The 12,890-nt window shown below is 47.1% G+C and overlaps 1 protein-coding gene across 1 annotated transcript in view; it reads left to right on the forward strand.

Moving 5' to 3' along the window:
* LOC140409392 (IQ domain-containing protein M-like) overlaps positions 1-12,890 on the forward strand; it is a 215,625-nt gene that overhangs the window by 14,946 nt on the left and 187,789 nt on the right. Inside the window, exon 2 of the mRNA XM_072497840.1 lies at positions 4,447-4,610. Within this exon, the coding sequence (XP_072353941.1) occupies positions 4,447-4,610 (164 nt within the window). The remainder of the gene's footprint in view (positions 1-4,446; positions 4,611-12,890) is intronic.

The raw sequence follows: 12,890 nt of genomic DNA on the forward strand, positions 1-12,890 counted from the left end.
GTGTGGAGCGTGATCCGAAATGGCTATAGCCGTATACTCCGTTCCCCTCACCTTCGGGATCAATGCCCTACCCAGCACAAAAAAGTCTATTCACGAGTAGACTTTATGGACATAGGAGAAAAACGAGAACTCCTTACTCCTAGGTCTGCTAAATCTCCACGGGTCTACACCTCCCATCTGCTCCATAAAATCTTTAAGTACCTTGGCTGCTGCCGGCCTCCTTCCAGTCCTGGACTTCGACCTATCCAGCCCTGGTTCCAACACCGTATTAAAATCTCTCCCCATTATCTGCTTTCCCATCTCTAGGTCCGGAATGCGTCCTGGCATCCGCCTCATAAAATTGGCATCATCCCAGTTCGGGGCATATACGTTTACCAAAACCACCGTCTCCCCCTGTAGTTTGCCACTCACCATCACGTATCTGCCCCCGTTATCCGCCACTATAGTCTTTGCCTCGAACATTACCCGCTTCCCCACTAATATAGCCACCCCCCCTGTTTTCCGCATCTAGCCCCGAATGGAACACCTGCCCCACCCATCCTTTGCGTAGCCTAACCTGGTCTATCAGTTTCAGGTGCGTTTCCTGTAACATAACCACATCTGCCTTAAGTTTCTTAAGGTGTGCGAGTACCCGTGCCCTCTTTATCGGCCCGTTCAGCCCTCTCACGTTCCACGTGATCAGCCGAGTTGGGGGGCTTCCTACCCCCCCCCCTTGTCGATTAGCCATCACCTTTTTCCAGCTCCTCACCCGGTTCCCACGCAGCTGTATCTCCCCCAGGCGGTGCCCCCCCGCCCATCCTCTCCCATACCAGCTCCCCCCTCTCCCCAGCAGCAGCAACCCAGTAATTCCCCCCTCCAACCCCCCCCCCCCCACGCTAGATCCCCCGCTAGCGTAATTACTCCCCCCATGTTGCTCCCAGAAGTCAGCAAACTCTGGCTGACCTCGGCTTCCCCCCGTGACCTCGGCTCGCACCGTGCGACGCCCCCTCCTTCCTGCTTCTCTATTCCCGCCATGATTATCATAGCGCGGGAACCAAGCCCGCGCTTCTCCCTTGGCCCCGCCCCCAATGGCCAACGCCCCATCTCCTCCACCTCCCCTCCTCCCCCCATCACCACCTGTGGGAGAGAGAAAAGTTACCACATCGCAGGATTAGTACATAAAACCCCTCTTTGCCCCCCACATTCGCCCCACCACTTTGTTCGAACATTCTTTTTAATACCCCGCTCATTCCAGTTTTTCTTCCACAATAAAAGTCCACGCTTCATCCGCCGTCTCAAAGTAGTGGTGCCTCCCTCGATATGTGACCCACAGTCTTGCCGGTTGCAGCATTCCAAATTTTATCTTCTTTTTATGAAGCACCGCCTTGGCCCGATTAAAGCTCGCCCTCCTTCTCGCCACCTCCGCACTCCAGTCTTGATAAACGTGGATCACCGCGTTCTCCCATTTACTGCTCCGAGTTTTCTTCGCCCATCTAAGGACCATTTCTCTATCCTTAAAACGGAGGAATCTCACCACTATGGCTCTGGGAATTTCTCCTGCTCTCGGTCCTCGCGCCATCACTCGGTATGCTCCCTCCACCTCCAACGGACCCGCCGGGGCCTCCGCTCCCATTAACGAGTGCAGCATCGTGCTCACATATGCCCCGACGTCCGCTCCCTCCACACCTTCAGGAAGACCAAGAATCCTCAGGTTGTTCCTCCTTGCGTTGTTTTCCAGTGCCTCCAACCTTTCCACACATCGTTTCTGATGTGCCTCCTGCGTCTCCGTCTTCACCACCAGGCCCTGTATATCGTCCTCATTCTCGGCTGCCTTTGCCTTCACGACCCGAAGCTCCCGCTCCTGGGTCTTTTGTTCCTCCTTTAGCCCTTCGATCGCCTGTAGTATCGGGGCCAACAGCTCTTTCTTCATTTCCTTTTTGATCTCTTCCACACAGCATTTCAAGAACTCTTGTTGTTCAGGGCCCCATGTTAAACTGCCACCTTCCGACGCCATCTTGGTTTTTGCTTGCCTTCCTTGCCGCTGTTCTAAAGGATCCACTGCAATCTGGCCACTCTCTCCTCCTTTTTCCATCCGTATCCAGGGGGGATTCCCTTCTGGTTTACCGCACAGTGATTTTAGCCGTCAAAATTGCCGTTGGGGCTCCTATCAAGAGCCCAAAAGTCCGTTTCACAGGGAGCTGCCGAAACGTGCGACTCAGCTGGTCATCGCCGCACCCGGAAGTCTCCCATTTAATTTTTAATGATCCGCACTTTCAGGTACAAAGCCTCAAGGTGAGTCATTTTAACGTTCCATGTCCCATCCCTACTATTTTTTTATAGTTTCAATATTTGATACAGGCCATTGATTTCTCTGCCTATGACTTTTCTTATTTTCCTTTCTGTCTTTTTCTCATGTTCTTGATTCCCCCTATTCTGAATCCTTACATAGGTTCCCATCCCCCTGCTATATTCCCAACCGCTCTAGCAAGTAACCCCCTGCAGGACATCAGTCCCAGTCCTGCCCAGGTTTAACCTGTCCAGTTTGTTCAGGTCCCACCTCCCCCAGAACCAGTCCCAATGCCCCAGGAATCTGAAACCCTCCCCCTAACACCATCTCTTCAGTCGCGTATTCATCCGATACATCCTATTATTTCTACTTTGACTAATATGTGGCACTGGTAGTAATCCTGAGATCATTACCTTAGAGGCCCCACTTCTCAACTTTCTTCCTAACTCCCTATATTCTGCTTTCCTTTTTTTACCTGTGTCGTTGGTACTGATGTGCACCACAACCATTGGCTGTTCACCCTCCCCCTCCAGAATGTCCTGTAACTGCTCATTTGCGGCCACATAAACGCCTATCTGCTTATTCCCCTTATAATTGAATCCCCGATAACTATTGCATTCCCACACATTTTACTCCTCCCGTCTTCAGCAGAACCAACCATGGTGCAACGAATTTGGCTGTTGTTGCTTTCCCCTGAGAGGTCATTCCCCTCAACAGTATCCAAAATGGTATATCTGTTTTGCAGGGGAATGACCACAGGAGATTTCTGCACTGCCTGCCTCGCTCTCTTACTCTGTCTGGTGGTCACCCATTCCCTTCCTGCCTCTGGAGTCTGAGCCTGCGGTGTAACCACCTCTCTATACGTGCTATCCACCACACTCTCCGGCTCCACAGTGCACCCAGTAGATGAAAATCTACTTTGTTCAATTCTGGTCGCCACACTACCAGAAGGATGTGGAGGCTTTAGAGAGGGTGCAGAAGAGATTTACCAGGATGTTGCCTGGTATGGAGGGCATAAGCTATGATGAGAGGTTGAATAAACTCAGTTTGTTCTCACTGGAACGACGGAGGTTGAGGGGCGACCTGAAAGAGGTCTACAAAATTATGAGGAGCATAGACAGAGTGGATAGTCAGAGACTTTTCCAAGGGTAGAGGGTCAATTATGAGGGGGCATAGGTTTAAGGTGCGAGGGGCAAGGTTTAGAGGAGATGTACGAGGCAAGTTTTTTACACATAGGGTTGTGGGTGCCTGGAACTCGCTGCCGGAGGAGGTGGTGGAAGCAGGGACGATAGTGACGTTTAAGGGGCATCTTGACAAATACATGATTAGGATGGGAATAGAGGGATACGGACCCCGGAAGTGTAGAATATTTTAGTTTAGACGGGCAGAATGGTCGACACAGTCTTGGAGGGCCGAAGGATCTGTTCCTGTGCTGTACTTTTCTTTGTTCTTGACTCCAGTCGCTATCAAAGAAGAGATTATATGCTAAATTACTCTGCCACTTGTCTGCAAACCAATCCCTGCAGCCTTCCCAGTCATGTTTTGCCTGTCACTTCTTAATGTTGATTATCTTGGCAAAGTGTGATCTCTTCAAAGCTCTCCAAAATCATTGTCAATTTTGACTCCTGTTTTAATTACTTACACATACCTTTCCTCTTCAACTACATGTTGTCTTTAGATCAGTCTATGTATGCATTGCTGTACTAATTATGGTATAAAATGTGAATTACATGCTGTCTGTACTTTCCTGGTAAGATTTGCTCCAATGCTGAACTATTTGATCTGAAAACAAAAATCAGCCCCGCTGTGTGAAGAAAGATTATACTCCTCCATGTCCTTCTATTTTGTCCCATGGAAATTGCTGATTTTTGTCTTTGGTCATGGAGATTGATATTGTGGAATATTCTCAGATCCAAAGGATACAGCCAGTGCGGATCGTCTTGCATTGTCAGTATAAGCAAACAATGCAGTGAATCCAGTGCATTCCTTACTGTTCTGCTGATTGTCATCATTGCACAGTTAAGGGAGGAAACTCATATTCAGAATATTACATAATTTAGTTATTCCTCAAGTAAATATCCTCAGGAAGAATCGTTTTCCATCTATTGCAGACTAAAAATGTTCCTCTGCTTTTTTTTCGTAACTGCTGCTACGATTTCTGTATTACATTTACACTGTAGGATGAAATTGTAAAAGCCTTTGAACATCAGAAGAAAGTGAATGCAGCTGTGAATATCCATCAGCTCTTCTCAGGCTTTATCAATCAGGAAAATATCTTGGCGTTCCTAGCAAGTCAGAGTACAAAGAATTTGAAAATATGGGAGAAACATTTGCGATGGCAGAGGTATGTGTCATATTACTTTGTGTAATATAAATATTACTCTTTTGAACCAACCGAATTGTTGAAATGAGCAGTAGTCTTGTAAAGATAAACTAATTTATTGAGTAATATAAAATAATATCGAGAGTTCTTTTTACTTGACACTCAAATAGTAAAACAAATAAACAATTATAGATATAACTAATTAAATTATACAATACAATACTTTGAGAACTATTAACTTCTTCTCTAGCTTTCCTACTGTTCTCTCTGCACTCCTAATACACACTCCTTAGAAAGAACGGGAAAACTATTTATATAGGTCCTGATAGTGAGAAATCTAGGGTGGGATTCTCCGATCCCCCTCCGGGCCAGAGAATCGCCGGGGGGCGGCATGAATCCCACCCCGCTGCTCTAACGGCAGCTGCCGAATTCTCCGGCACCGGTTATTTGGCGGGGGCGAGAATCACAATGCGCCAGTCGGGGGCCGTTGCCATTGGCCCCCCCGGCGATTCTCCGGGCCCTGATGGGCCGAGCGGCTGCCCGTTTTCGGCCGGTCCCGCCGGCACGAAATACACGAGGTCCATACCGGCGGGACCTGTCTCTGAGGGCGGCCTGCGGAGTCCGCGGGGGGGGGGGGGGGGGGGGGGGGTAGGGGGGGGGCGCGGGGGATCTGGCCCCGGGGGGGGGTCCCCACGGTGGTCTGGCCCGGGATCGGGGCCCACCGATCCGCGGGCGGGCCTGTGCCGTGGGGGCACTCTTTCCCTCCGCGCCGGCCTCTGTAAAGTTCCGCGATGGCCGGCGCAGAGAAGAAACCCCCTGCGCTTGCACAGGGATCACGCCAGCATTCTGCGCATGTGGCAGAACACGCTGGCGCTCCCGCGCATGCGCCAAGTCACACTGGCCGGGGGAGACTCTCTGGTGCCGGTTGGCGCGGCGCCAACCACTCCAGCGCCGGCCTAGCCCCCGGTATTGCGGAGGATTCCGCACAGCCCGATGCCGAAGTGGTTCATGCCACTCTTTGGCGCCGGTATGGCCTGCCCGTCGGTTGGGGGAGAATCCCAGCCCTAGTGTTCAATTGCCTGTACTAGCTTTACATAGATTGCTCACGTATAATGATATACAGAGATCACTCCTTTCCCCCTTTTTTTTACATTTTCTTGTAAATATTAAAAGATAATTTTACATTTGAAATGCAGTGGTTACATAGTACAGCAATCACTAGAATTATATAAAAGTTCACAAATGCAGTCGATTTGGTCTTCTTCTTTTCCTTGTCGATCTTCTTAATTTCAAAGGTGATGTAGACGTTTTAATGTCCTTGTTGATTGTCAGATTAGAATGTAGTTGTTGTTCAAGTTGCTTTGAAATTGTGTAAGTTAAGATGAGGAACAATCTGTGTTTGGTCTTTGCCTTGAAGTCGATCTCGCCGATTTCTTCTATAAATGTTACCATCTGAAGTTTTAATCAGATAAGATCTGGAAGCGATTCGCCTAATGTGAGCAATGCCAGACCAACCTCCTTCAGGAAGTCTGAATCGAACAGTATCATTTTCTGTTAGCGTTGTCAAATTTATTGTGTGTAGATCAAAATACTGTTTTTGTTTCAGTCTCTGTTGCTGAAGTTTCTTCACAACATAATGCTGTTCAGGATCAGGAATATGTAGCTGAGGTAGAGTTGTTCTTATGTTTCTGTTAAATAACATCTGAGCTGGAGATAATCCTGATGATAAAGGTGATGTTCTATAAGTAAGTAATGCTAAATAAAAATCAGATTGTGAACCTTTTGATTTGCTAAGTAACTGTTTAATGATGTGGACGCCTTTCTCAACCTTTCCATTGGACTGCGGGAAATGAGGGCCTGAGGTGATGTTGAAATTGTAAATTGTTGAGAATTCTTTCCACTCATAAACTTGAAAAACATGGGCCATTGACAGACTTGACGGTATGAGGAATACCATGGCTGGCAAATATTTCTCTGCATGCTTTGATTACAGCATTGGATGTAAGATCATTCAACTTCATGACTTCTGGAAAATTTGAATAATAGTCAAAGACTAAAATATAATCCTTGCCAAATGAATGAAAGAGATCGATGCCTACTTTCACCCATGGTGACGTAACCATATCATGCTGTTGCAATGGTTCCTTGCATTGTTGACTCTGATGTGTTTGACACGTTGAACATGATGAGATATCTTTATTTATACCTGGCCAATATATTGATTGTCTGGCTCGGCGTTGACATTTCTCTATGCCTAGATGACCTTCGTGAAGTCTCGTAAGCATTTCTGAGTTCATGCTGTCTGGAATGACGATTCGATCCTGTCTCAGCAAAAATACCATCCAAGACAGTCAGTTCAGACTGTATACTCTGGTATTGTGGACAATGTACTTTTGGCCATCCATGTTGTAAATGATGTATAACTTTGGTCAAAATGGCATCTTTCCGTGTTTCTGTACGAATTTGTTGAAGCTCTGAATCAGAGGCAGGAAGTAACTCTCTGAAAAGTTGCAGGTGAGAATCAATGTCATTGATTGATTCCTCTTGAAGAATATCAGTGTTGATGGATCTGGACAGAGTGTCAGCTATGACTAAACCTTTACCTGGAGTATATAAATATAAGATTAAAATCATATCTGCGCAACTTCATCATAAGTCGTTGTAGTCTTGGTGTCATATTATTTAAATTATTTTCAATGATGTTGACAAGTGGACGATGGCCTGTTTCTACAGTAAATCTTGGTTAGCACATACATAATCGTGGAACTTGGTAATTCCAGTCACAAGTCCAAGACACTCCTTTTCAATCTGGACGTACCGACACTCAGTCGAAGTCATGGATCTGGTGCTTAGGCTATGGGAATCCTTTCACTGAAATGGTCTTGTTGTAGTAGAACATGCCATTCTGACTAGCATCAGTTTTAGTGGGCCTGGTCGGGTCAAAGAAGGACAAGCTGGGAGCTTGGATCAACTGTTATTTCAGATCTGTCCATTCTTCAGTATGACTCTGAGTCCAGTTGAAATCAGTATTCTTTCTGATTAGTTGACGTAATGCAGTCGTTCTGCTGGAACGATTCGAGATGAACTTCCCTAGAAAATTGACAAATCCTAGAATGCATAAGACTGCTTTCTTGTCTTGCGGTATTTGCATTGACTTGATGGCTTGTACTTTGTCTTCATCCGGCTTGATACCATTGGCTGTAATGTTGTCACCTAAAAATTTCGAAGAAGAGGCAGCAAATATATATTTAGCTTGGTTCAGCTTTAAACCGTACTTGTGTATTCTCTTGAACACTTTTCTAAGACAACTCCTAGAACATAGAACATTACAGCGCAGTACAGGCCCTTCGGCCCTCGATGTTGTGCCGACCTGTGAAACCACTCTAAAGCCCATCTACACTATTCCCTTATCGTCCATATGTCTATCCAATGACCATTTGAATGCCCTTAGTGTTGGTGAGTCCACTACTGTTGCAGGCAGGGCATTTCACGCCCTTACTACTCTCTGAGTAAAGAACCTACCTCTGACATCTCTCTTATATCTATCTCCCCTCAATTTAAAGCTATGTCCCCTCGTGCTAGACATCACCATCTGAGGAAACAGGCTCTCACTGTCCACCCTATCCAATCCTCTAATCATCTTGTGTGCCTCAATTAAGTCACCTCTTAACCTTCTCTCTAACGAAAACAGCCTCAAGTCCCTCAGCCATTCCTCATAAGATCTTCCCTCCATACCAGGCAACATTCTGGTAAATCTCTTCTGCACCCTTTCCAATGCTTCCACATCCTTCCTATAATGCGGCGACCAGAATTGCACGCAATACTCCAAATGCGGACGCACCAGAGTTTTGTACAGCTGCAACATGACCTCATGGCTCCGAAACTCAATCCCTCTACCAATAAAAGCTAACGCACCATACGCCTTCTTAACAACCATCTCAATCTGAGTGGCAACTTTCAGGGATCTATGTACATGGACACCGAGATCTCTCTGCTCATCCACACTGCCAAGAATCTTACCATTAGCCCAGTACTCTGTCTTCCTGTTATTCCTTCAAAAATGAATCACCTCACACTTTTCTGCATTAAACTCCATTTGCCACCTCTCAGCCCAGAGCTGCAGCTTATCCATATCCCTCTGTAACTTGTAACATCCTTCCGCACTGTCCACAACGACATCGACTTTAGTGTCATCTGCAAATTTACTCACTCATCCTTCTACGCCCTCCTCCAGGCCATTTATAAAAATGACAAACAGCAGTGGCCCCAAAACAGATCCTTGTGGCACACCACTAGTAACTGGACTCCAGTCTGAACACTTCCCACCAATCACCACCCTTTGTCTTCTTCCAGCTAGCCAATTTCTGATCCAAACTGCTAATTCTCCCTGAATCCCATGCTTCTGTATTTTCTGCAGTAGCCTACCATGGGGAACCTTATCAAATGCTTTACTGAAATTATTATACACCACATCAACTGCTTTACCCTCATCAAACTGTTTGGTCACCTTCTCAAAGAACTCAATAAGGTGTGTGAGGCACGACCTACCCTTCACAAAACTGTGTTGACTATCTCTTATCAAATTATTCCTTTCCAGATGATTATACACCCTATCTCTTATAAACCTTTCCAAGATTTTGCCCACAACAGAAGTAAGGCCCACTGGTCTATAGTTACCGGGGTTGTCTCTATTCCCCTCCTTGAACAAGGGGACAACATTTGCTATTCTCCAGTCTCCTGGCACTATTCATGTAGACAAAGATGACTTAAAGATCAAAGCCAAAGGCTCAGCAATCTCCTCCCTAGCTTCCCAGGGAACCCTAGGATAAATCCCATCTGGCCCAGGGGACTTATCTATTTTCACACTTTCCAGAATTGCTAACACCTCCTCCTTATGAACCTCAAGCCCTTCTAGTCTAGTAGCCTGAATCTCAGTATTCTCCTCGACAACATTGTCTTTTTCCTGTGTGAATACTGACGAAAAATGTTCATTTAGCACCTCTCCTATCTCCTCGGACTCCAAGAACAACTTCCCACGACTGTCCTTACTCTTACCCTAGTCATTATTTTATTCCTGACATATCTATAGAAGGCTTTAGGGTTATCCTTGATCCTACCTGCCAAAGACTTATCATGTCCCCTCCTGGCTCTTCTTAGCTCTCTCTTTAGGTCCTTCCTAGCTAACTTGTAACTCTTGAGCGCCCTAACTGAACCATCATGTCTCATCTTTACATAAGCCTCCTTCTTCCTCTTGACAAGTGTTGCAACTGCCTTAGTAAACCACGGTTCCCTCGCTCGACCACTTCCTCCCTGCCTGACAGGTACATACTTATCAAGGACACACAGTAGCTGTTCCTTGAACAAGCGCCACATTTCCATTGTGCCCATCCCCTGCAGTGTTCCTCTCCATCTGATGCATCCTAAGTCTTGCCTCATCGCATCATAATTGCCTTTCCCCCAAATATAACTCTTGCCCTGCTATATATACCTATCCCTTTCCATCACTAAAGTAAACGTAATCGAATTGTGGTCACTATCACCAAAGCTCACCTACCTCCAAATCTAACACCAGTCCTGGTTCATTACCCAGTACTAAATCCAATACGGCCTCGCCTCTCGTGGCCTATCAACATACTGTGTCAGGAAACCCTCCTGCAAATATTGGACAAAAACGGACCCATCTAAAGTACTCGAACTATCGCGTTTCCAGTCAATATTTGGAAAGTTAAAGTCCCCCAAACTACCCTGTTGAGTTCGCTCCTATCCAGAAGCATCTTTGCAATCCTTTCCTCTACATCTCTGGAACTTTTCAGAGGCCTATAGAAAACCCCCAACAGTGTTACCTCTCCTTTCCTGTTTCTAACCTCAGCCCATACTACCTCAGTAGACGAGTCCTCATCAAACGTCCTTTCTGCCACCGTAATACTGTCCTTAACTAACAATGCCACCCCTCCCCCTCTTTTACCACCTTCCCTGAGCTTACTGAAATATCTAAACCCCGGCACCTGCAACAACCATTCCTGTCTCTGCTCTATCCATGTCTCCGAAATGGCCACAACATCGAAGTCCCAGATACCAACCCATGCCGCAAGTTCACCCACCTTATTCCGGATGCTCCTGGCATTGAAGAAGACACACTTTAAACCACCTTCCTGCCTGCCGGTACGCACCTGCAGCTTTGAAACCTTACTCATGACCTCACTACTCTCAACCTCCTGTATACTGGAGCTACAATTCAGGTTCCCAAGCCCATGCTGAACTAGTTTAAACCCTCCCGAAGAGCATTAGCAAATTCGCCCCCCCCCCAGGATATTGGTACCCCTCTGGTCCAGGTGTAGACCATCCCGTTTGTAGAGGTCCCACCGACCCCAGAATGAGCCCCAATTAACCAGAAATCTGAAACCCTCCCTCCTGCACCATCCCTGTAGCCACGTGTTCAACTCCTCTCTTTCTCTATTCCTCGTCATGCTATCACGTGACACGGGTAACAACCCAGAGATAATAACTCTGTACTAGATTTAAGTTTCCACCCTAGCTCCCAGAATTCCTGCCTTACATCCCGATCCCTTTTCCTACCTATGTCGTTGGTACCTATGTGGACCACGACTTGGGGCTGCTCCCCCTCCCCCTTAAGGATCACGAAAACACGATCCGAGACATCACGCACCCTGGCACCTGGGAGGCAACACACCAACCGCGAGTCTCTCTCGTTCCCACAGAATCTCCTATCTATGCCCCTAACTATGGAGTCGCCAATGACTAATGCTCTACTCCTCTCCCCCCTTCCCTTCTGAGCCACAGGGACAGAGTGCCAGAGTCCTGCATCCCATGGCTTACCCCTGGTAAATCCCCCCCCCCCCCAACAGTATCCAAAACGGTATACTTGTTACTAAGGGGAACGGCCACAGGGGATCCCTGTACTGACTGCTTCCTCCCAGCCCCTCTCACCGTCACCCATCTATCTTTATTCTTTGGAGTGACTACATCCCTGAAGCTTCTATCTATGACCACCTCTGCCTCCCAAATGATCCGAAGTTCATCCAGCTCCAGTTCCCTAATGCGGTTTCTGAGGAGCTGGAGATGGGTGCACTTCCCCCAGATGAAATTAGCAGGGACACTATCTGTGTCCCTCACCTCAAACATTCTGCAGGAGGAACATTGCACGACCTTCCCTGCCATCCCCTCTAGATAAAAAAAAGGAAAAGAAAGAGCTTACCTGTTATTCACTCCCCTTCTCAGCAAGCACTCACTCAACAACCTCTGCGCCCTGCACAATAACACCTGATGGAAAAGAAAAGAAAAACTACTTACCAGTCACCAGCCAATCCCTTACCTGCAGGCTGTGACATCACAGTTCAACTTCTACCTGCCATCGAGCCTTCCTCTTGATCTTTACAGCGGTTGTTTTTTTTTTTGGTTAGAGGAGGGGGTAGGGAGGGAATCACTGAAGAAGTGTTTTGGGTTTAAGTGTCACTTGACAACAGCTATTCCACAAACCACCTTCAAGTTCGGGTGACCACAACGGAGGTTTGCAAATGTTCCTTGCAACAGCCAATCAGCAGCTCCGCTCTACTGCCCTCTGCTGGATCCTTGTCTCCACTTGAACAGCTAGGGTCTCTAGCTCAGGTACACCTTCAAGTTAGGGTGACCACAACAGAGGTATGCAAATTTCCCTTGCAACAGCCAATCAGCATCTCCGCTCTACTGCCCTCCGCTGGATGCTTGTATCCACTTGAACAGCTAGGGTCTCTAGCTCAGGTACACCTTCAAGTTAGGGTGACCACGACGGAGGTATGCAAATTTCCCTTGCAACAGCCAATCAGCAGCTGTGCTCTACTGCCCTCTGCTGGATGCTTGTCTCCACTTGAACCGCTAGGGTCTCTAGCTCAGGTACACCTTCAGGTTAGGGTGACCACAACGGAGGTATGCAAATTTCCCTTGCAACAGCCAATCAGCAGCTCCGCTCTACTGCCCTCTGTTGGATGCTTGTATCCACTTGCACAGCTAGGGTCTCTAGCTTAGGTACACCTTCAAGTTAGGGTGACCACAACGGAGGTATGCAAATTTCCCTTGCAACAGCCAATCGGCAGCTCTGCTCTACTGCCATCTGCTGGATCAATGTTCTTCTGGTGTTGTAGACCAGATGATTATGTCATCTACATATACACTCCTTCAATGTTCTCTGTCACTTGTTCCATTATACAATGAAATATTTCTGATGCAGAAATAATTCCGAAGGGCATTCTTTTGAATCAATACCCCCCGAAAGGTGCGTTGAAGGTACAGAGGAGCTTGCTGGAG

The sequence above is a fragment of the Scyliorhinus torazame genome, chromosome 3 (assembly GCF_047496885.1).
Source record: "Scyliorhinus torazame isolate Kashiwa2021f chromosome 3, sScyTor2.1, whole genome shotgun sequence".
In the NCBI taxonomy this organism is placed as follows: domain Eukaryota; kingdom Metazoa; phylum Chordata; class Chondrichthyes; order Carcharhiniformes; family Scyliorhinidae; genus Scyliorhinus; species Scyliorhinus torazame.